Source organism: Syngnathus typhle, linkage group LG21 (assembly GCF_033458585.1).
Source record: "Syngnathus typhle isolate RoL2023-S1 ecotype Sweden linkage group LG21, RoL_Styp_1.0, whole genome shotgun sequence".
NCBI classification, from domain to species: Eukaryota; Metazoa; Chordata; class Actinopteri; order Syngnathiformes; family Syngnathidae; genus Syngnathus; species Syngnathus typhle.
In genome coordinates this window covers 6,123,319-6,147,148 of record NC_083758.1, presented here as the reverse complement: position 1 = coordinate 6,147,148, position 23,830 = coordinate 6,123,319, and the positions used below count along the sequence as shown (strand labels likewise).

At 45.1% G+C, this 23,830-nt stretch overlaps 1 protein-coding gene and 1 long non-coding RNA gene across 15 annotated transcripts in view; both read left to right on the top strand.

Annotated features, from left to right (window-relative positions):
• tbc1d22a (TBC1 domain family, member 22a) overlaps nt 1-18,584 on the top strand; it is a 41,403-nt gene extending 22,819 nt beyond the window's left edge. For 6 of the 7 annotated variants that reach the window (XM_061269212.1, XM_061269207.1, XM_061269206.1 and 3 more), the window contains 5 exons: nt 49-155; nt 5,312-5,387; nt 7,853-7,980; nt 11,355-11,450; nt 17,516-18,584. In XM_061269212.1, coding sequence (XP_061125196.1) covers nt 49-155; nt 5,312-5,387; nt 7,853-7,980; nt 11,355-11,450; nt 17,516-17,644 — 536 coding nt within the window. In that variant the 3' untranslated portion in view covers nt 17,645-18,584. Of the gene's footprint in view, nt 1-48; nt 156-4,947; nt 5,255-5,311; nt 5,388-7,852; nt 7,981-11,354; nt 11,451-17,515 lie in introns of those variants that run through there. The other variant, XM_061269211.1, reaches the window with a different exon arrangement.
• Nucleotides 18,585-19,801: 1,217 nt separating this feature from the next.
• On the top strand, nt 19,802-23,015 carry LOC133145592 (uncharacterized). Of its 8 annotated transcripts, XR_009710949.1 has the most exons (6): nt 19,843-20,691; nt 21,006-21,113; nt 21,672-21,753; nt 21,822-21,953; nt 22,127-22,200; nt 22,351-23,015. It is a non-coding gene; the product is annotated as an uncharacterized LOC133145592 (long non-coding RNA). The 8 variants fall into 8 exon arrangements; XR_009710944.1 differs by having other exon boundaries at nt 19,802-19,900; nt 19,968-21,753; XR_009710946.1 differs by having other exon boundaries at nt 19,842-20,691; nt 21,006-21,753.
• The last annotated feature ends 815 nt before the right edge of the window (nt 23,016-23,830 follow it).

Here is a 23,830-nt window from a genome sequence, read left to right as displayed (position 1 = left end):
CTCCCTCCTCCTCTTCCATCCACACTCTCTCTCATTTCCCTCCTCCAGAGGAAGAAGTGGAAAACTTTGACGTGTCCAGTCTCCAGGAAGAGGCTCTGAGGAACATTGAAGCTGACAGCTTCTGGTGCATGAGCAAACTGCTGGACGGCATCCAGGTAAGCGTAGCCGTCATTGTGTGTTGAAAAGATAAGGGCCGGGGAACTCTCTTCACACACGTCCATACTTTAGCACCAATTTACTGTACACGCTGAATTTCCAAGTGTCTCCACCTACATGCTGCCCGAGGGGAAGATCTTCTAGTGTGGGCTATTGATACTGCCGACGTAGGCGGGAGCTGCCGGGCTCTTCTTTCTCATTGCCGCTGTTTCTCCTACCCCGTGAAAGATATTTTATTTCCTGCTCATTCTAGAATGTGGCTGTAACTTTGATATCCAATGTTTAAACCCGAAATTGATGCTTGACAATTTGAGCTTTAAGAACATCACTCAAGGTGAAGGTTGGGAAAACAAAAAATGGTCTTTTCAATAGCTGGAATTTTCCACTCCAAATTACAAATTGTGATATAGTCTTTTATCAACGGTGATTGGGCGCACGCGAGCGTTAATTCATTACAGTCAATTTGTCGGCGATTCATTTTGGAAATTAATAGTCACTGTGCCCGTGTGGTTCCGGAGGGAGCCAAGCGAACTGAAGTTGCGAGGCGAGCAAGTAAAGAGAGAAGAATGGAGCGTGCGTCGGCGCGCGCGCTTTTCGTGTGTGCGCCAAACGCTGTCGTCGCGGCGCTTGTGTTTATTTGTGACCTTGGCTCCAAACTAATTATGTACAATGCATCTGGGAAGCCGCTTTGCCCCCCCCCCCCGCCCCTTTTTTTCCTCTGCATCCTCCACCTTCCCTAATGCTTTTTAAACAATCCGGCGGAGGCTGAGTGCTTCGGCAGCGTAATTAGTTGGCGATCCTTTCTCTGACCTCGTCTCCAAGCCGCTCACATTCTCTATTAAACGACGCTGTGTCCTAAAGGTGGCCGTCTCATGGGGTAGAGAGGAAGGGAGTCTTGTCTGCGTAATTACATTTATTCATTGGCTTTAAAGCGCCTCGTACATCCGCCGCTGTTTTGTTTCGGGCTAATTGCATCACTGCGCTCTTCGAAAAAAGGCCTTTGAAAATACTTGGGGGAATTTTGTTGTATTTATTTTCTTCTTTTTTTTTTTACTCCATCTCATCCATAAAACTTTGCATAATTCTGTCACGTTTTTTAACTCCTAAAAGTTGCTTCTGAATTGGCAATATTAGCGGTTTAAGCCTTTTCTCACGCCGCACACGATGATCCCAAAACAAAGTTTGCCAACAGCTTTTGTTGTTCAAATGGATTAAAGCACGTCTCCAATGGGTGTCAGATTGAGTGGCAGACGTGCGCATCCCGCACTCGTCTGTCCTGGCCCGACACGGAAGGCCTAGTTAAACAGACAAACACTGCCGGCAGAGCGTGATCCCGGGCCCGAGCCTATCAACAAGATAAGCACGTAGTCCCGCCTAGCCCGTTTCCACGTCAAACTGGCAGCTGACAGTAGCAACGCCGAGTTCCCCGCAAAACATGTTTGAACTTCCTAATCCTCTCCGCTCACGTTCAAATAGTCTGCTCTTTACGCTAATCCAATAAGATGACTCTACTTCTTGCCAGGCAGACCCTTGAAGAATCCAAAAATGAGTCAATTAGAGGATAGATAGAATATTTGCAAAACGTGAACAGATCTTATGTAGATGAGTCGACGTGGCCGTTTGATCGAGCTATTTTTAAGTCGACCCGGGTCTAATTACTCCCGGGCCGTGCTAAATTGGACAGAGCTCGCAGACGACTTAACTCATTTAACGTGTTACAATGGTTCCACATCCCCGATCCATTAAAAACGCCGCAGTCGTCGCTGTCCGTCGGTATAAATATTTCAAGGTAATTTGCCAATTCTAATCCGTCATTAACATGCACGGAAGAAGTTGCGGCGTGAAATTCGCAGGCGGCGGCGGCTGAAAGCGCCTCCGATGCCATACGTGGCCGTTTTGCGTCTCACCTCCGTTTCTTGGGGAGGGAAAGCAAGTCAAAAAGTTCAAAAAGTCCATTACACAGTCAGCACGCCCCAGAGGGTGCTTAGTTTTCAAACCCAGCCGATGAACACCTGTGTTTTATGCAAATTCTAGTGAGCAGTGGCTTTTAAAAGAATAATTCAGCCCATGATTGAACATTGGATTTTTTTGGGGCGACGGTCACATTGGGATATGAATGTAATAATAAAGGGCACAGCATGGAAATTGCCTTCTACTTTGATACGGATATCAGACTACAATTAGGCACACTGCGCTCGGTAAAATAAAACCGAAGCAAATGCCAGCGCCGAGCGACCTGACAAATATGTTACATAAAATGTAGCATGATGAAAGGCGTGACGGTTCTCCTTCCCGCTGCTCCTCGTCTGAGCTGCATCCAAGGCCTCATTTGGAGTGCAGGCAAAACCATGTGTGCCCCGCTCATTGTCAAGGCAACCATCTGTTTCCGTGGTACCAGCTCGAGACGGGGACTCTTGAGTAGGAGCGGGGCTCCGCCGTCTAATGTCGAGCAGAAGGTAGCAAGACCGAAGCAGACTGTCCTTGGCTCCTGCAGGAGTCCCACTTTTGCCTGCGAGTATCCAAAAGAGCTTAAATCTTTCCGTTTATAGTCTGGAACTTGCCTCCTTAAAAATGCAGATACCCCCAAAAGGGCTCCAAATAAAAACAGAGCTTTGTGGTACCATGATAGTCCTTGACGTCCCGAACACGGGGTGAACTCGACAATGCTAGCCAATAAATGGTGCAAAAAAAAAATAATACATTCATCCAAAACAATCCTCTTCAAACAAGAAGCTACAAAAGAACAAAATTATTGGTCCATCTGGAAGTGTGGTGTCGAGCCTTGACTGGCCCGATCCGGGCAATGGCGAGCCCATTACAGATACGTGCGAGCCAATCCACATCTCGGAAACCTGTCCCATCAATCGCTCGCCGAAATCCTTTAATCCCTCTTGGATATTGTCTCCACTCTTGTCTTTTATCTCAACCTGTTTTATATAATCTTCCTTTTCCGTCACAGACATGCATCAAGCGTCTCGCCGATAACTGCCTGCACTGTCCTTTGCTTTTCGACACAACACGGCGGCATCTATTATCGTAAAGCCTTTATCTTTACCTGTCATCTGTCTCTTTGCCGCTCACCAACACAAACGCCCCGTCCGCTCGCCGCATTGTTGCGCCGCCGCTGTCCAACTCGCTGATAGACATCGGGCGCCACAATGGAAGGCAATCTGAGTCCAGCGTGGGGCCATTGTCGTCTCTAATAGAATGGACTTTAGAGGTGAAGAGGAGCTATTGATTCAGCTGAGAGCCAGTGGAGAGGCTTTTGACACCTTGCGCGACTATTGGTCGGTGGGTGGGCATGACAGCCCGAGATTTGCGGAGAAGTCAGGAACGTATAGATAAGGAAATATGCAAGATTAGTTTCCTTCATAGTTTGTTTAGCGCCGCCCGTCTTACAAGACTCGATGTGTGTGAGGTAATCAAGAAAAATGTGAGAAAATGGCAATCTGATACCTGATTGGATTCAATTAAGGAGAATCATTTAAAATAAAGGACAAATGGGAGGAACTCTGTCAAAGAGATAAAGCAGAAATGAAGAACTGGGAAATGTGCTGCGGTGACTGGAAGCAGGGAAACAACAAGCAGGTGAAAGCAGGAGAAGAAGGGTAGTTGATTAAAGCCAGCAGCCTCAATAATGCAAATGTAATTACTCTCCAACGCTTGCACCGCAGCGCACCAAATTAACACCAGTGTAGAAGAAGAGGCGACTTGGAAAATAGAGCCGAATTACAAAAGGCAAATGTGATTCAGATTAATAGATGGAGGAGGCTTCGTGAATTAGTAGGTTGACTAAATAGCTCTTGGGAATTGATCCTCTTATTCTGAAAAGCTCTCATCCAAATCATTTTAGGTCACGAGAACCAAAGAAGCAATTGTTGTTATGACGACGCCGGTCGCCTCCTCGACTCCCCTGACATTAACCTGCAAAGGCGTCAAAGCTGCAGGATTCATCTGCCGAGCATTTTGGAAATTTCCTTTCTATGAACACCACTGACCAGTCTTTGTTAGGGCTGTGATACTAACTCCAAATGTAGAAGACATTGAAGATTTGAAAAATTCTCTATTTAATTGAGATCAAGTCATTTGACCTGTAAAAAAAAGAATTCAGGTTAAACTGCAAGTGCTCGACGACAGACCCCTGCGGAACTCCAAAAGCTTTTTGGATACTTTTCTTATAATAACAAAATGTACTGGGTATTTTTTCCCCTTTCTTACAACTATGCTATTCATTTGCTTCATGACTCATTCAGGGAAGAATAATTCCGCTAAAAATTGAAAAACAAAATGGGGGGGGCCTTAACTCATGGGGGATGCGCACACCTTCGTTGTGCTGATCCTGAAGGACAACTCGAGCTGTTTATTACTAAATCTTCCCTTCTTCCCTCTCCTCATTTTCTCTTTCCATCACTCTCTGCTTGTTGGATGGTTTGCCACATCAGCTGTTCTCCGGCCATACTGAAATGACCCCTCGAGGAAACTTAATCCTGGTTTTGTGTGTGTGTATGTGCTTGGAGTCACCCACAGAATGCTTACAGGCCCTTCTCAGATGCGCATCCCGCAAGTTTGACGTATCATTCTTGGCCGCTCTCGTGATCATTGTGACATTATTACAGCGCATCGTAGGTTTATTAGCATTTTCGACACGCAGTTATTACACGCGTAATTGCCTTTTTCTTTTTTTGCAATTGTTCTCGTTCCGTCTAATGTTCAATTTTTGCCAACCCGCCAGACAATCAGCTCTCCGCTTTGTCTTCAAGGCCCTACGCTGATTTTTATTTTTTTTAATAGACTTCTCGAGCGACGCACGTGATGCGCAAAACGAGTCCTGGCAAGCACTTCAAGCCTGTAATGGCTGCTGCTCTTTTCCCGTGACAAATGAACCGTCGGAGAAGGTAAAAAAAAAAAAGGGTGCAATTTCTGACCGTTTTGGATCCGCGATTGGTTCCGGACCGCCAGGGAAACAATTTTAGCAGTGTTTTCCAGGAAATTACTGAGAGACATGACAAGTGTTCCTATAATGGCATTCTGTTTGATTGAATCAGCTCTCTGCCAATAAGGTTAGGTTTTCACCTGCATCTGTTGCACACAGTTGATTGCGTCAAGGTCATGCCACGGACACCTGACCCATGTGACCACCGCTCTTTCTTCCCAGGACAACTACACGTTCGCACAGCCGGGCATCCAGAGGAAGGTCAAGGCCCTGGAGGAGCTGGTCAGCAGGATTGATGGTTAGTCTCGCGCATTGCCATTGAAACGTTCTCGATGTGGGGAAATTCCTCCCAGCTAAGAAAGAATAAAAAAAGGACGTACGTATACATCAAGCAGGTCTCATTGGAGCGTGACTTTGTATAATGGCCATGTTATTGGATAACCTTGTAATGTCCCCCGATGCCGTCACCAGAAAGGGCGAGGTGAGGACTTAACTCAGCCCCCCCCACCCCCCTCCCTCCCCTTGAGTTTTGCGCTCGCGTGTCCAGGTCACGCTTGTGCTATGCGTATTAATGAAAACAGATTGTTTGCATTTGGAGCGTGAATGTGGATTTAAAAGGAAATAAATGAAGACAAAGCAGAACAATGTCCTTTCGACACTTGAGAGCATAGCACCAGCAAAAAGGCTGGAAAAATATGACTCGGCATGTTTCGCTTTGTCTTACTCCATAAGTGCCCTGTCATCACAAGCCGGGGCACGGACATTTTCTACCTCGCTGGTTTGACATTACCGCGCCTAATGAGATCACTGAAAGTCTTTATCTTGTGTTACGCGATCGCGTTTCGCTTTGCTGTCGACTGAGCGTCTGTAAAAAAAAATTTGGGGGGGGGGGCCGTCTCAATAGCTTGTCATCTTTTCCAAATTGATTCCCCAGCACCTATCAGATAGAAGTTTGCCTTTTGACACTAGCATTGTCAATCCGGTTACACATTGTTAGACCTCAATTTATTCACGACAGAGAGCAAACATTTTGGAATACAGAAGTAGCATTTTACTTCCTAGAGTTGATTGCTCTCGATTAAAAGCGACAGGACTTTTTTTTATTCCCGCCCCTCATAATTATTCCACTTGTAACGAGTCGCGCAAACTCCTGTTTGCCTTGTTCGACGCCATCCCGGGCATCCTACCTCCTCCAAAGACAAGCCATTTTGTCGGCACGCGTAAAACGCCTCTCTGATCTCTTTATCTCTCCCTTATCTTCTGTGTGTGTATTTGTCGCGAGCAAGTGCATTAGCACCGAGTTCATTAACATGCAAATTGCCCAAAGGTGAATTTAGTTATGCAAATGAGAGGCAAGGCACACTCGCAGCGTGGATTGTTTTCAAAGCCTCCTAGTTGGGTTGAGATAGTATTTTGGAAGATAAGAGTGAGACGGGGGATAAAAAAAATCAAAATCTATATCGACCATCGACGGCTATACATCCATTGTAAACTGGGCTGCTACTTTCATCGCCCCCCAAAAAAAGTTTGTTTCCACCTTCTTCCATTTTGTCAGCAATCAGCGAAGCAAATAAAGGTCAGACGAGAGGAAGGAAGGAGCGTGTGCTTGCAATTATGCTGCGCACCAAGGAGAGTGGAGCCGAAACGCCGTCATCAGCACAACGGCGGGAAATACTCACTCGTCACTGTACGACCTCTGACCGTCCGGCCACGAGCCGTGGGCGCGGCCTCCGCCCCCCTCGCTAGGGAAGAAGACAAGACTCATCAGTCAATCAGCGGCCGTGAGCGATGTCATCCTCCACCTTGCTCGGCCCGCAGTAACCAGCCGACCCGGCGTGCTGAGCGCCGTGCCAGCTGGACGGCAGCCCAGAGTTAAAAAGCCATAAGTTTATGCGTATGTGTGTGTTAGCCTTAATTTTAGCTCCTCGCCCACTGTGATAATTCGTCATGACAAACGGCAATCTAACAACCTGCACTTCCTCCTCGCGGTTACTCAAGTCGCTAATACTAGATGGAGCGAGTTCATTAGCGTCATTTAACTTTGTCCAAAAAGTTGTTTGGCAGCCGGCCGAGCTGCGGCGTTAATGGGGCGGCCATGTTGTGTGCTCTGTCAGCTACGCTGCAGTTGTTGAGAATGTATATTTTGGGATATCCAAATTATATTCGTCGTGGTGTTGCGTGTGTGCTTGTCAGTCAAAACGATGCCATAGTAACCCCCCCCCCCCCCCACTGCCTGACAGCTCAGTAATTACAGCTCTATTATGAGACACACACGTGTGTGTTGCTTGAGTGTCGAGATTTTGATTGCTGCGAAATCTATCAGCCGCTGAATAAAGAGCGGTATTTTTAATCCTTTTTTACATAGACGCGAAATGAAACAAATCAGCAAAGTCTTTCGATGTTTATTTTGTTGTACTTTTTGCCAGCAAGCTCAGCAAGCAGGAAGTAGCCTGCCCAACGATTTGAACATTATTCTTGCTCCAAACCTCCGTTCCTAAACCTCCATCGCACCTTCAGACAGTGCAGCACAATTGGTCATCCATCGTCAGACAGGCTGCGCTGAGTCAGCAAAAAAGACAACGCCATGAATACCAACTCCGCCTTTCGCTCCGCATCAACACTCCATGCGATAATCAATACCTGTGTGTTTGTGGTACGCCTTTATTGACACCTGGATTGCGGGAATTAAGTCATTTTTCTTTTCCTGCACTAATCTCCCCCGAAATCAGCATGTCTTTTTTTTTTTTTCTCTTCATCTTGCAGAGTCGGTGCATCATCACATGCAGCATTACGAAGTGGAGTACTTGCAGTTTGCCTTCCGCTGGATGAACAACCTTTTGATGCGGGAGCTGCCGCTACGATGCACCATCCGACTGTGGGACACCTACCAGGTCATCACTTCTCCTTCCTATGGTGTAACACTAGACAGAGGCTAAACTCCTCATCATGTTCCAAACATGTCTCTCCGCTGCCCTTTTCACATTTAAACCCTTTTTTTTTTTTCCTTCATTGATTTAATAGCAGCGCGCCTACTCTTTAGCAAGGTGGTTAACCTCCTTTTTACATCGCCAATTACGCCTAATGTTTGTTATTGATTCATCGCCCGGCTCCTTGTGCGGCTAGCGCTCGAGTTCCACCGCAGAGGTGAGGAGTGCAAATGATGAGACGGGAAGAGCATCGCAATTAAATACAAATTCACTTTATTGGCTTTCATGCCACCATTTGGTGAATTGGGACCAGTGAGGCTAATTGTTGACAAAAAAAGATGCCTATAGTGGCATTAGAAAGAATGGAATTAATACCTAGTAAGTTTTAATAGTATTATCAATGTTGGGGTTGATCATAAATAAAGTCTTTGACTTTTACTTGTTATCTTATGACAGTAATTTAGTCAATACGGGCATTTGTGACCGTAGAAACATATTTTGAATATGTCGTGAGTGACAAGTAGGTAGGATCAGTTTGAAAGAGAAATGTACAGTACGGTAATTGCAGACCACACAAGCACTTGAAAACGAGAACCGGAGACCCGCTGCTTTATTGGAAGCCGGGAAGAAGAAAAAAAAACACTGGGCTCTGGAAGTTGGAAAATGAATGACGGTTGAGTGAGTTGCCCAGCCACACAGTGTACTTGTAATCCAACCCCTAAATATTTGATTTGACAATGCTTGTTTGGATGCGATGCACAAACACGCACACACATAGTACACCTGTTTTCTGGCAGCCTCTGTCACCTGTCGTCGCGCTCCAGTTGGGGAATTTGGGCCATTTCCACTCATAAAACTTTCAGCACGACAGCAGCTATCAACCGCTTTTGTCTCTTCTACTCTCAGCTTTGCGCCTGTAAGTGATAAATGTCCCAAGTAAAAAACTACATTCGTGCCAAACATCTCCAATTGTTAGCATTAGCACCTAGGCTAACCTCCAAAACAGTTCATTCAAGTATTTAATGACCTTTGTCAGCTTTTGCCCCATTTGTCTTTTCTCGAATGAGCTAAATTCAAAGCGAGGCTGTCGGACAGACACAAGCATGTTTTTTGGGGTCACTCCAAATGCCCCCTGATAAATAGGAAGCTCTTGCCCTTTGCCTCTCGGCATCTGTGCGCGTTCCAAGGGAGGCTTTAACCTGAGTGTTGTAATGCCTCCGCTGTGGTCTTCCTTCTGCGGCGTGACCATCTGTTCGGAGGAGCTCGCTCGCTCGCTCCAACACAAGCCGGCCTTTTCCTCTTTCTCAGCGTTTTGCTCTATTTGCCTTCATCTTCCTATTTGGCTGGTTCTGTTCCTCCAAATGATCATTTATTATTCCGCCCCCTTTTTTTTGCCGCTAAGAGACGGGATGGAAGTGACATTAAAAACAGACACGTACACAGGAATCATGTAGCGGAGAAGAAAAAAAAAAAGTACGCACATTCACTTTTCCTTCCCAGCAGGCGGGCGGGCGGGTAGGCAGACAGGGACCAAATTATCCCTGTTGCGTAGAGCATGAAATTAGCAAGTAACACAGTGTGGCAGCATTAGCATGGCTGGTAAAGAGATACTGTGACACTTTTCAGCTTCTGAATCATGCTTCCTCTCCGTGCCGTTGTGGAGTGACCGCTACATGCGTGTGAAAATTTTGCGTCACCTGGGTGTGACATTACATTCCAGTCATTCCGGCGTTCCAAAAGTGCTTTCCCAGCATTTTTGTCCTTCCCACGTAATTATTGCATCAGCGCTAGATCATCTTACATCACTCGGGTCGGCAGGGAATATCAATGAAGCTGCGTGTCACGCCGCTCGCTTTTTGCCAGATGCCGTGAATCCGGCGCGAGACGGTTTGAAGCCACTGTGACATTGCAGAAGTCCCGCATTCCCAGTCGCATCTTTGTTTACTTTGCCCCCCCACCCCCGTTTCAACCCATTTCCTCGCCGCTTTGATCGGCCGGTCGAGCGCGTCGCCCCCAATATGGCCGCCGCGACGAGGCGTAACAACAGAGGAGACGCGCGCATTTAACTGAGTCACCTTGACTAGCGGGACAAACTTTATTTTCTAGTTCATAATGGCACGGACGTCATTGAAACGACGAGGCGGCGCGATAGGACAGTAGGGAGGGATAGTGTGTCAGGGAGAGAAATCGATGCGGAACGAGACAAAGAGTGATGGATGATACAAATGCGGCTAACATTTATTACTGTCAACATTAATCTGTTGGGATGGTCGGCCCTGATGTTTTGCCTTTGCATGTATTTGGACAATACACACTTATTAGAGTGATGCCCATTTTCTTAAAATACCTCGAGATATTCTCCAAGCATACCTTTTTTCATGAAGCTCAAGATGTATTCACATCGTCAGAATGAATCGGTTTTAATAATCGGGCAAAACTTTTGCTTGTTTCTTGAAAAACAATGACCAAACCACAATTTACTACTCAGCTACAGCATCAAACACAAATGCATTACTTACAGAGGTCAGCGGGGTGTTTAAAAAAAAAAAAGTTTGGGATTAGACATGGCAGGGAGAGAAATCAGCGCCTTGCCAAATACTGGCCTAGCGAGCATCCTACAAAGCTTTAAGACGGGTTTTTTTTTTTTTTTTTTTGCGGGGAGCGAGATAAGAGTGAATTTCAGTTTTATAGTCGGTAGAAGTTTACCAGTGCCCTCAGCCGTGAACTCCAAAACCCACACTCGGGAGAAGAAAAGAAAATTAAAACGACAAATCTTTTGGGCCGCTGATAAACATGCTGTGTCACTCATACACTCACTCATCTGTGTTTGCTCGCTCGGTCAGACCAACAAAGTGTGCAGGTGACGCACTTTAATTCCCCGATTTTGGGGAAAATAAGAATTCCGGAACGAGCTCAACGCATTTCCACTTGGAATATCAGAATACGTCTTTAAAGGGGCCGCACGCGTTTCGGGAGTGACTCGCATTTAAAGAGACGAGTAATTATCCTCCGTGTGATAGGGCTCGGGAGGAAAATGAATAAGAACAAGGAACATCTCATCCTTTGTCTCTCTCCGCGACTCTAATTCCCCGCTGCTTATAATAAAAAAAATAAGAAAAGCAAACTGCCAAACATAATGAGAGCTTGAAATAAGAAGGCGTGCAAAGAAAAGAAGAATTGTGTCACTTGCTTGTTCTGCCTATTTGTGGATTGTAGCAGCAAATGTTCTCGCTAGCGTAATGGTTTAAATGTGTCAAAATGAAGCGGAAGGAAGCCTTGTTGACTTGCTCGACGTCGTCGAATCAACAATAACTTTTTTTCATCTCCTTCCCCTTTAGGCTGAACCGGAGGGTTTCTCCCATTTCCATCTCTACGTCTGCGCAGCTTTCCTGGTGAGGTGGCGGAAAGAGATTTTAGAGGAGCGAGACTTTCAGGTAAGAGAGGGACAAAAAAAATAAAAAATTCATAGCGGAGCTCACTCACTCACTCACAGCGGAGAAATCCACCGGGCTGTAATTGTGGAGTTGTTCATGGTCCGCATTCTTCTCCATTACCTCCATGGTCATTAACTGTAAGGTTCAGAAGTCGGGTGGCGCTAGACAGCTGCCAGAAGGTGACATTGCTGGCCCGCTCGCCGGGAAACATGACTTTTTTTTTTAACTGCCCTGGCGAGCTACGACAGCGGCGCTAGCTGCGCGCGCGCTTCCCATTCAAAATGGCAAAACGCACTCGGCCAAATGTCATCACGGCATTTGACAATGGACCGCAAATGAGCCGGCCGCGCACGTCTTCATGTACCGCGGCCCCACTTGCTCCATCACCAAATTCCGCTCGCAAATTGATCCGCTCCAAAAAGAACACCAAGTATTTTCGGGCGCAGATTAATGTCAGCGGGGGGGCCGGGAAAAAAAAGTTAACGTTCCCGCTCTTCCCTCGGCTTTAGCGGTTTAATTCGCCGAGATTTCTGCTTCTGATCCAGCGAGCGCGCGAGTTCAGACGTGGGCCTGGCAGGTTCTTAAGGGCCTGCTGAGCAACTTCTTATCAACTCGCACAGCCCACTCGTGCCACGTCTGCTTTAACCGCCCCACTCCTGATACTAATTTTGTCTGTTGATAATGTAGGTGTCAGAAGCGTACAATAAATGAATCAATTCAGGTGGAAGTCGACATGGAAACACGTTATGCTATTTACGTCTTGAAGCAGGCATTTAATCTTATATGTTCTCAGTAATTCCTTTAATAGAGTAATAAATTCGATATAGACAAGGAATGCTTATAAAACTTAATTTAAAAAAAAATCAATGTTCCAAACTGTTTAAAAGCAAAGAGAAAAAGTGCATAATGAATTTCCCTACTTGTCAAAAACAAAGCGGCTAATTCACAGAAAAAGAAAACGGCGAGTAAACAGGAAGGGGAGATGACAAAAAAATAAATTCCTATCGGCTTCAGACCCAACTTGGTTTTTTGCCTCAGTGGGTTGTCAGAGAATTTTAAACAGCAACTTAAATAGAGGCAGCGTGGTTTTATGAGCGTCAAATAAAAGTCCAAGCAAATGCTAATTTTAAATCCGGAGTTGTTTTTGTTTATCCAAAAAAGCCCATTTTACAGCCCGTCGTTTTTCACCGTACACAAACTTGAGTACGAGCTAATTGTTTTCAATGACAAATTTCGAGCCTCTGCGGCGGCGTGTGACGTTGCGCCCCCCCCCGCCGCCGCCCCACTTGGTGCGAGTGAATGATTGATTCACATTGATGCTTTTAATTAACCGACAGGAAGAAAATCATTTAAAATGATAATTTGCCGGCGGTTATCGGCCGTCGTACGCCGACTAAAGCGTGAAACCTCCTCCGCCGCGTTTGCTGGGACCGGTTAAGCCGCTAAATGAAAAGCGGGAGGGCGGAGGCGGGTTCCCTCCCCGAGCAATCCGCCCTCCGGCGTTCCGCATGGCCGAGCGCGCTAACGGCTAACCGCCGACCTGGGATGCGTGCCCGCTAGCGCATGTGCTCGGCGTACCTTTCTCCTACCGCTGAACGAGGCGCACTCAAGAGACCTCGACATGCCCATAAATAATGCCGCACATATTGCAGCGTTTTATTTCCACTTGTCACACACGTTAAAAAACACACACGCTAACATCGAGGGAGATGCTGACACATTTTGATGTAGGAAAAACATTTTTTTTATTTAAATTTCAAATAAAAATCCAGAGTGCACGTTTGGATGAAAACTGGTGGCAGGTCGAGCACGAAAATGTTTGAATGACGTGCCGGCTTCCTGCTGGGTTAAGGTTTCCATGTTAACTAACCAACTGTCCGGGATTTAGGGACTTCATGGAGTCTCGACTTGTTGCCTGGCAACTGCTCCTTGGTGTGTTTTTGTGTGCGAGCGAGCGCGTGTGTGTGAAGATGGAGCCAACAAGCTACAAAAGAACAGGTTTAATTAGCCCGCTTGCTGGGTGGCATTTAATGCGCTGCCGTTCTCTTTTGGGCTCCTCTCGCCCCGAAATATTGGGACCTCAAAGTCATTTAGGTCCCGGAATCTATTTGAGAAAACGAAATTTTAAGTGTCATAACAATTGCGCAATAAAAGCCTAAGAAGTATTTTCCAAATGCGCAAAGCATTGCCTCATTAGCCATCGGAACGACACATCCAGTCGGGGCTTTCATCCACCTGCCTTTTCGTGACTCGGCCCGGCCATTTTCACGTCCGCACCTCTCCTCGTGTGCCACATGGCCGACTCCTCTTTTCGCGCCCACTGTTTGCCAGAGGGCCCATTTAGTGTAATTATATGAGCTACAGAAAGCTAATGGCCCTGACGGAGCAGTGCCTTTGCCCATTACACCTCAGGATGCCACAAAACACCATTACCAGCGCCGGCTACCTGGAGTGTGTGCACGCGGGAGACAGCCATCGCGCACGTGTGTGTATGTGTCTACATGTAGCTGTGCAAGGGAGGTCAGGGGGTGGAACGATGCATGTCAGAGAAAACAGTGCACTTCTTACGCCAGTTGGTTACAAGTGCATATCTTCTGAATGTGTGTTGAGGCATCTTGAAAGGCTTAACGCGGCGGTATCCTCACTTCACTTAGCGCCGTTTCATCTCGCTAGTGACATGGCCCTTTTTGGTTTGATTGGTTTATTTGATGTGGCTTCTGAACGTGTTGCTTTGGCAGAGGTCTGCACTCCATGGGCGCACGCTTCTTTTAAGTGGATTGCGGAGACCCTGCGGAATAGCTCATGGCCTTTAAAAAAATAAAATAAAATTACAAAAACAAATTTACTGTTTTAATTGACTAAATTCCCCCCCTTCGATTATAGAAAAAGCAAATGACTGGCGTTATTCAAAATCATTTTAAAATATTTTTTTATCATTATTTAAAAACATGCATTGCTTTCTGAAGGCGCCAAGGCAGGATCATAAAATCTTAAGACATTTCTGTAAACTTTTTTCTCTTCACCACTCTTTATTTAAAAGTTGCAGTTAGGCCATCTAGTGGCTAAAAGTGGAATTACATCCCCAAATAAAGCCTGAGATTGAAAAATCCACAAAATAGCATGACTATCCATCCAGCATAATCAATATAAGTAATAGAATGCATCATAGCAAAAGCTGCATTGATTAAAAGCACATTAACTGATTGAAGAACTTAAAGTATGAGTTTTGAGTTTATGAGTTTTCGTGAGTGTTGCATACAAAGACAGTGAGCGAGGCGCGGTTCAGCTCGCAACACAACAACCTCAAAGCAAACGCAACCGTCTCTTAAAGTAAGAGCCTCAGCGCCGCCGACTCTATTGGCAATCGGCTTTCCCCTCAATATCAATAGCCATTAAGCACTTTAAGGCACGCCAAGTGAAGTGGACGGCGAGCTAATTGCCTTTTTTTTTGTGTGCGTGTGTAACACACCACGTACAGTCGTGTCGGATCAATGTGTTGGTGCTGCGGGACAAATGAATGTCTGTTCTTAAATAGCAGCAGGAAGCCACACGCGCACATAATGAACACGTTTTATTTATTTTTCTTTGGGCCAGGGGAAAATGGAAGCTATTAAGAAGCATTTCATGGAGGAGGCACCTATTAGCTGCGACAACTTTGTTTGCAAACACTTTTTTGGGAATAATATGAAAGCGGTTCACTGGTGGCGCCACGCCACCTGCACGTTTGAGCCAGAGCGCGCTCCTTCCCGAAAGCCGAGACGCGTGCAATTAAAGCCCATAGCCTCGTTGAAGTGATAGCCGGCAGATGGTTAGCGAGCTGAAATATGGCCCTAATGAAGCTCCTCAGTCACCATCCATGACACAAAGCAGGACTTGATTACACGGCGGTCTGCCGTTAGACGACCTTGGCGATTTATGGACACATGCTAGCACATGCTAAGCTTCCGGCAGTTGCTGTAAAAAAAAACAACTTTCTCTAAACGCAACATAAATATCCATCCATCAGATCAAGTGAACACGCGAGATATTTTTCTTTGAGTGATGAAGCGCACGCAGCGAAGAGCCTTGGGGGAGGCCGAAACATGCTGTTTAGCCTCGGGCTTCCAGAACCACGAGGGCAAAGCGTCAAACATGCAACACAACATGCATTACTTCTAATGTCTCCCAGATCCACTTTCTTCTCTTAGGACTCCCATTCACAACGCTCCAGTCGGCGGGACAAAACACTTTCTTCTTTAATTGTAAACGTTATGTACCATTTGCCGCTCGTGCGAGGACGTGAATTAGCATAAATACTCGTGCAGCGGTGAAAGCGGCGAGCGGATGGTGACGCTCGGCGGAATACAGATGAGCAAAAGGCCCGGCTGAAAGCCCATCAGGCGCCCTTTCTCTCCCTTCCCCTTCCGCTCTTTTCTCCAAAAGCTTCCAGTCAAGATTCTTCAGAGGGAGTGTGTCTTTGTGAACACTGCTGGGTGGGGGGGGTCGTAGAAGGTCAGCCCCTCAAAAGGTCCAAGTTTTATTTGCGGCATAAACAAGCAGCTGTTGGCCAAGACTGCTTATTAGCGAGCTCCGCTAGCTAGTTTAAATGCAAGTTAGTGGAGTCTGTTGAATCTCCACCTAGTGGATTTAGCGTCGACACAACACAACTGTTTTTCTGTTGAATGCACAGGTGTCAAACTCAAGGCCCTGTGGGCCAGATAAGGCCCGCCACATCATTTTATGTGGCCCGCGAAGACAAATTGTGCATCAAATTGGTGTGTCATGACTAGAATTGAAAATTGTCTTCACTTTGAATAATATCTTTATATTAATATTTGACCAGTTTTTACTCGTCTGTTATTTGTCAGTTTGTTTGCTAGCTTTTACTGTATCTAATATGAGGTGCTCGTACATTTATTTCGGGTTGACAGTCATAATGGCTCTCCGAAAGAAGCGATGACTACAATGCGGCCCGTGAAAAAAAATTGTTTGACATCTCTGGTTTAATGAGTTTCTCATTGCTTTTGTCTTGTCACTAAAACGTCGAAAGGCCCGTGATCCGCCGTTAATGTTTACTTAATTATCTCGTCACTTTTAAAGCCCACGCAAACATGTCGCCAAACTTTTCTCTGTCTGCCGCCGCTCACCTTTTAAAGTTAGTCACGATGCGAGAGGTGAAACACAGCAAAGTGCCTGATGGGCGAAAGGGAAAAAAAAATGAATGGCAACTTAATTAGTGGGAGAAAAGTTGGCTTTTTTAAAATTTTTTTAAAGGCACCACTCAGAATATAAATGGCCCCGGTTGCGAAGTCATTAAGGTTGTCTCAGCTCCTCATTAAAAACACAAGGAAGAAAAAAACAAAACAATCATGGAACAAGTTTGTTTTAATATGGTGAACACAGCCATAATACAAAGTGCCTTCTCGTTGTAAACATTCAATACGTGCAGCGGAGCATGAATTTTGGTTAGACCTTTTTTTTTTAAATTCCTTTCAACATCTTCGCCCACCTGTTTACTTTTGAAGTGTCCTATTCAATCCGATTTGTAATCTTCCTGACTTTAAGGATTGTGCTGATTTCTGTTGTTTGAACCCATCAGCGACGTTTTCCAATGTTTACTTTTCCTCTTTGCCAAACCTTAAATAAGTGGAATTAGTCGTTCCATTTGCAAAAGTAGAGATGTAAACAGCAAATAATGGGTCATATTCGGCAAGTGTTTTGTGTCTGCATGAAAAATGACTTAATTACCACCTCTGGGGAGATAATGTTTCCACTATCAATTCTGTGCGTATGCGTGTGTGCCGTATTGAACAAAAAGGTTTTTAGCATGGGATAAGAAGCCGCAAAATAATGACACTTTTTATTTTATGTATGCATTAAATCTGTTTATACAAACAAAATTAATTTAAGAATCAGTTTTGGAGGAAATAATGTCTTCCAAAGGGCTTTTTTTATTGCTGATTACATTAACCCCCCCCCCCCCCCCCCCCTCCCCGTAATACAATGTGAAATATTTAAACGATCATTCAGTAATGTACTGTACACGGCCGCCTCGATCTAAATGCGCTCGCTCTTCTTTCCGAAAGGGCCTAATGATTCTCCTGCAGAACCTTCCCACCATGCACTGGGGCAACGAGGAAGTCAGCGTGCTGCTGGCCGAGGCCTACCGGTTGAAGTTCGCCTTTGCTGACGCACCCAACCACTATAAGAGATGATGACCTGAAGATTCTTCAGTGGAAGGACCACATTGCCGTAAAGGAGATTTGAGAAACTGAGCGGATGTAGCACTGAACCTTTTTTTTTTTTTTATTTGACTCAAAAAATTCGGATTCTACTCATGGGGGAGACATTCGGGAGAACTTTTTTCTTTTTTTTTTTGCTGACCTTTTTTGACTGTTGTGTCAAGTCAACAGAAGACGGCAAGAAGGGCAAAGTGTGCAAGAAATCTCCCCCCGTTCCATCCAGACCATTGAGTCCAGAGAGCTTCACCAATATTGAGAAAAGGTACCGTGAGAAATGACAATGTTTGACGTGAAACTCTTTTGTAGGGAGAAAAGATTTCCAAAAGATGTTCAAAGCGGGCTTAACACAATGCTCTTATTTTTCTGGAAGGCAAACGCAATTGAATTGTCATATCCTTCATTTTGTTTACATTATTATTTTGATACTGATACATTAGGTACACTCGAGCCTTGTTTGAAAAGGATGGAGGGGCGGGGCTTAGCAACATGTTGCTTTTATTGCCTTATTCCACACTGCAAACTGAAAGATGAACATTTTGTTGAAACTTGGGGGGGGGGGGGATAAAATCTGGCTTTGATTTTTACATCCTGTAAATGTTCCTCTTTCAGTTCTATGGATTTAGTGTTAATTTAATGCCAGTGTGCTCCCCCAAGCTTCCCCGCAGTGAGGAAATGGCTGCAGCCCTCTTCAGCCTACAACAAATACACTGAACTTCAAACCATTGTTGAAGAACCTCCTGCAATGACATCCCCCATAGTAGGTCTTGCTCCTCTCGGTTGAACAAAAATAAAGAAAAAAAAAATCCCTTACATTTGCTCACAGAAGGGTTCCCGAATGGACAAAAATGTACAGAAATTTTTGAAATTAAGAAAAGTGTAAATAGAAAATGTAAATAAATCATCTATATGATAACCTGTCATATTCTGTTTTTTTTTGTTTGTTTTTTAAAAGCATGTCTATTCTGATCCCAAGGTTTGTGCCCATCTTGACGCTTGTTAGGCTGAGTGATGTTCGCCCAGGCAACCAATTATGGCGTAGTGGTCGCATGAGGACTCCAGTCACTTCATGGGAAATTAAAAATACATTAGTAGCAACAATGGTCGCAGGGAACTTCTAGCTATTCATCTGTCCTTCCTTGCCTCAGGGAGCATTACATCATTACACAGCAAAACCTGGCATTAGCTGTGGAACCCTGCCCAAAAACAATTCTGCTCATTTTGAACTGCCTTAGCCCAATTTGTCTACTCGGAAACTAATTGGAAACTGTACATTAAAATAGCACGACATGTAGGACGCCACTAAAGATATTATATTCTTCCATTGGTTTAACGTGCGTCCATTTTAAATTTACAAATAGAAAGCAAAAATATGTCAACGTACATTGTCAATCTCCCAAAAGATTACAACGTTCAATCATTACAAATCATTGACAAATTACTTCCACAATTGGCTAAGGCCAGTTGAATCGGATATTGCTCTCACTAAGGAACTGTACTGAGGCTTTTATTCCTTCTTGCAAAGTAGCTTAGCAGCATGGGGACTGTTAAGCCACTGACATTTCCCCTGCGCTCGGCGATGCAGGCCTGCTCGCCTTCCCTTCTGAGGCTATTTAAAGAATGCACTTGGTGTGAACTCAATGCGACCAAAAAAAACAATTGCCTCCCAGTGAGTACTTGTGACCAACGCTGCGACCCAACGTGAACATGAATCCACGAAAGCCACTGAGACAATCGACTTGTGACTGTTGAACTGGGCCTGTAAATTGAAGCAGTATGAATGCAGTATGTCCACTAAAATAGTAGATGTGTGTATGTTACCATGACGACGCCTATTACCTCTGTTCTGAGTAAAGCATCCTGCCAGCTGGATACAAACTGCATTATTGATATTTTTTTAATGACAGTGAATTACTTAGTTGAATTCTTATAAAAGCTGCAGACTCCTAAAATGTGTCAGTATTCTTGTGTACATTGTTTATGATGTCAATTAAGAAGACCGTTTCATTTTTTTTTTTACCTCGTGTAGTGTCCCTATTGTTTTTTTTCCCTAATGAAGTGGCCTGCTGGTGGCGCTAGTGTGCAAAGCGCCGTTGGACGAGCGGGAGAAGAAGAAGAATATTTGAAATGGGGGATGTGACGTCACGTCTCCAGGTCAATCGGAGACAGGTGTGCTCAAGAGGAGTTATCATTATGCAAGTGCCACCTCGCGCGTGGCGGGCGGTTTGTCAGGTAAGAGAGCAAATGTTTGTCGTTTCTTGCCGTTTCTCCCGACGGACGCCGTGTTTGTTTGTTGCAGGATTTTCGCGCTCAAGGGGAATTATCAAAGGCAGGCGCCATCGACCGCGCGGCATTTTCTCAGGCAAGCGAGCAAATGTTTGTTGTCTTTTGCCGTTTCTCACGACGGACGCCATGTTTGTTTCAGGATTTCCACATTCGACACGGCCACCGCGACTGTAGGGCTTGAAGGGGAGTTTTCGAATACGGCCAAAAACTTTATAGTTTGTCGCCTTTTCTCACAAGCCTTTTTTATTTTGTTTGCTTGTTGCAAGATTGTCGTCCTCGTGACTCGGCCACGTTTGGCATTACTTACTATGCCTTTTTTAATGCTGGCCAGCATTTTTTTCATTCGTTTTAATGTTGAAGGTTTGTAAATGACGCGGGCCGATAAGCGCGTGTTTGTCTGGCTATAGGAAACGTTAGTTTGACTATGGTCAAATAAACAATTTTGATCGTTGCTTATATTAGTTCTGTTGAGATGTGTGTGCGCCATTTGCTTGTTAAAAAAGCTTATGAATGTGACGAATCAGTTACGTCACGTCAAAATCAGATATTTGTGACTCAAATCTATTGAAAAATGGCAATGCCAAAATCTATTCCAAGATGGCGCCCGCCCGCCCAAATTTATTTAAAGATGCGTTCCGTTACGCAACAAACATTTGTGCGCGTTATTTTCTCCCGTTTTGAACCACTCTGCTCAATTCGTGCGACGCCGCAAACCTGGATCGTCTGTCGGATGTGAGGTGAGTTGATGGATGATCAAATTAAAATCTTGATTACCATTCTGATAGTGATTGAAATATTGTAACTTATTACAATATAATGCTAATTATAAATCTATATTAAATGTAAAACTATACTTACTATGTTTGATTGTTGCACAAATACCATGCCATTTCCCCTAAGTATATATTGCATATAAAACTGTACTTGGTAATACCAAGTACAGTTTTATATGCAATATATACATACCAAGTTGGTATGTATAATTATTGCAAAAATATCATGCCATTGCCACTCTATAATTGTTGCAATAATTTGTGTTGGTCTTTTGTAGCGCCAAATAAGGCCGCCTAGCCAGCATCCTTGGACGCAAAGCAAGCGGGAGGCTCTTGAGCCATCTCAGTGATGTTGAGGACACTGAGGAAGACTAGTCCTAAATCAGGTGAAAACAAGTTTGTGCAAAGTTTCAGCCTCCCAGCACACAATTCAGCCGAGTGGGATGAGGAAAAGGAGCAATGCCATTTCCAAAGGAGCAATGCCATTTCCAAAGGAGCAATGCCATTTCCAAAGGAGCAATGGCCGAAGAGGAGCAATGGCCTATCCAAAGGAGCAATGGCCTATCCAAAGGAGCAATGCCATGTCAAGTCAAGAATGAAGCAGCATGCTGCAATAGTCGACATGTGTGCGAATCATGTGACCAGGAGGGCGGCAGTGTTGCCTGCCTTTGGTTATGGGTGCCTGACGGAAGGTTTGCCGGTGTGGACAGTGTTTGGGGGTCTGATGGTTGGTCTTGCTTAAGAGGTGTGCTGTGGTTAAGGTTGTGGCTTGTCTGGACCCAGCGTTGTCTTGTGCTTGGTTGCCCCTGACGGCTCACTTGTGGTCACGTGGACCGGATCAAACTAAACTTTGACGTGGGTCCGAATGTCCAATTTTGCCATGACTTGTAACATTTTGTCTTTTTCTAACCTGCCACTGTTGTACTTGCTGCGTTCTTTTGCAGGCTGGACGCTAAAAAGGTGCTCATGGTCCGGCCCAACTCGACCCGGCGACAGTCACCAAGAGTAGCTAGCCGCTGTGTTCAAGTAAGCAAGTGACCTCCAACTTGGAGTGCTCTTTGAGTTTCTGATATTGTTTCTGTTTCTGTGTGCAGATGGCGACCGGGACACGACACGATCAGAGGTGGACCACTTCCCCAGCCTGGTAGCAACACGCCTGCCTTGACCGAACTGGTTCTGAGAGAGACCCGCTTCCCTGGGGGCGTCGACCTGCGCAGCTTCAACGTGTAATATTGAGTTGTTGTTTTTTAATTCTTTTTAAATTCACACCAAATGTCTGTTTGAGGGCGGCATACTGAAACAAATTAAGAATTCTTTGACACCAATTAAATAACAAACTTGTGCTATTTTTAGTGGATTTTTCGTCATGCCAAAACATCACAATATGTCTGCCTCTCAGGATTGCTGGGGCAGCGGATCGGACGGGTGCCTGCGCAGAGAGGGGCTGGACCGGACCGCGTGACCAGGGGCTAGGTAATGAGTACGGCGACAGAAGTGAACCTTGTGCTGTTTTTCTTTTTGCAATTGTGCGAGGCGGAGGATGAGTCCAAACGTCGAATACCGTCCCGGAGGGGACCCGACCCTTTGGCGGACCTTTGTCATTTTTGTGTTTGTGATTTGTAGCGCTCATAAAGGCCTCCCAGCCAGCACCCTTCTATACAAAGCAAGCAGGAGGCTCCTGAGCCATCTCAGTGATGTTGATGAAGAGTAGTCCCAAATCAGGTGAAAGCCCGTTGGTGTAAAGTTTCAGCTGACTGTAAATGTGACCACTTTTACCAATTGCACCATTTGTACTTTTCAAGTTTTTTTTTGTATGAAACCAGTGAGCAGGTTGACGCCGGTGAGAAGTCACACCATCGAACTCCCTGACGCAGAGCTGTGCTTTACCATTAGCCCAGTGCTTCTCAATTATTTTCTGTTACGCCCCCCCCTAGCAAGAAGAAAACTATTCGTGCCCCCCCTCCCCACCGTGACTATCCTAACTTGTCTTGTAAACGTGACAGAAGTAACAATGAGAGCGCCACTGCCCCCTGCTGTAGTAAACGCGCAATTACACTTTATCCTAGTACTGCCAAAAAAAAAGCCTGTTCCCCAGGGTCACACGCGCCCCCCCAGGAATAGGGGGGCGCGCCCCACTATTTGAGAAGTACTGCATTAGCCAGACCAGGCAACTGCCACTTGGGGGCTCTCTTATTTATCCATTTTTACATTTGGCACTTGTCCCTTGTATTCTTGCACTCTCTTGACAAGTAAATTTCCCTGTTGTGGAATAAAATTCTATCAATCAATTGTTTGTATTGTAGTGTTTGTATTGTATGGTATTTATTGTATTGTATGTATTGTACGTAGGGTATTGTATGTATTCTATTTCCATTCATCCATCTTCTTCCGCCTTATCCGGGGGTCGGATCGCGGCGGCAGCAGCAGCTTTAGGAGGGACTCCCAGACTTCCCTCTCTCCAGCCACTTCATCCAGCTCATCGCAGGGGATCCTAAGACGTTCCCAGGCCAGCGGAGAAACATAGACATGTATTGTATGTATTGTACTGTATGTATGGTATTTTTTGTATTGTATTGTTTGCATTGTTTGTATGTATTTAGGTTATTTGTATTGTATTGTTTGTACTGTATTGTATCTATTCATGTGCTGTCTTGCTTGTGCTGTCTTGCTTGTACTGCATTTATGTACTGTCTTGCTTGTACTGCATTTATGTACTGTCTTGCATGTACTGTCTTACTTGTACTGTATTCATGTACTGTCTTGCTTGTACTGTATTCGTGTACTGTATTCATGTACTGTCTTGCTTGTACTGTATTCGTGTACTGTATTCATGTACTGTCTTGCTTGTACTGCATTCGTGTACTGCATTCGTGTACTGTCTTGCTTGTACTGTATTCGTGTACTGCATTCGTGTACTGTCTTGCTTGTACTGTATTTGTGTACTGCATTCGTGTACTGTCTTGCTTGTACTGTATTCGTGTACTGTCTTGCTTGTACTGTATTCGTGTACTGCATTCGTGTACTGTCTTGCTTGTACTGTATTCGTGTACTGCATTCGTGTACTGTCTTGCTTGTACTGTATTCGTGTACTGCATTCGTGTAC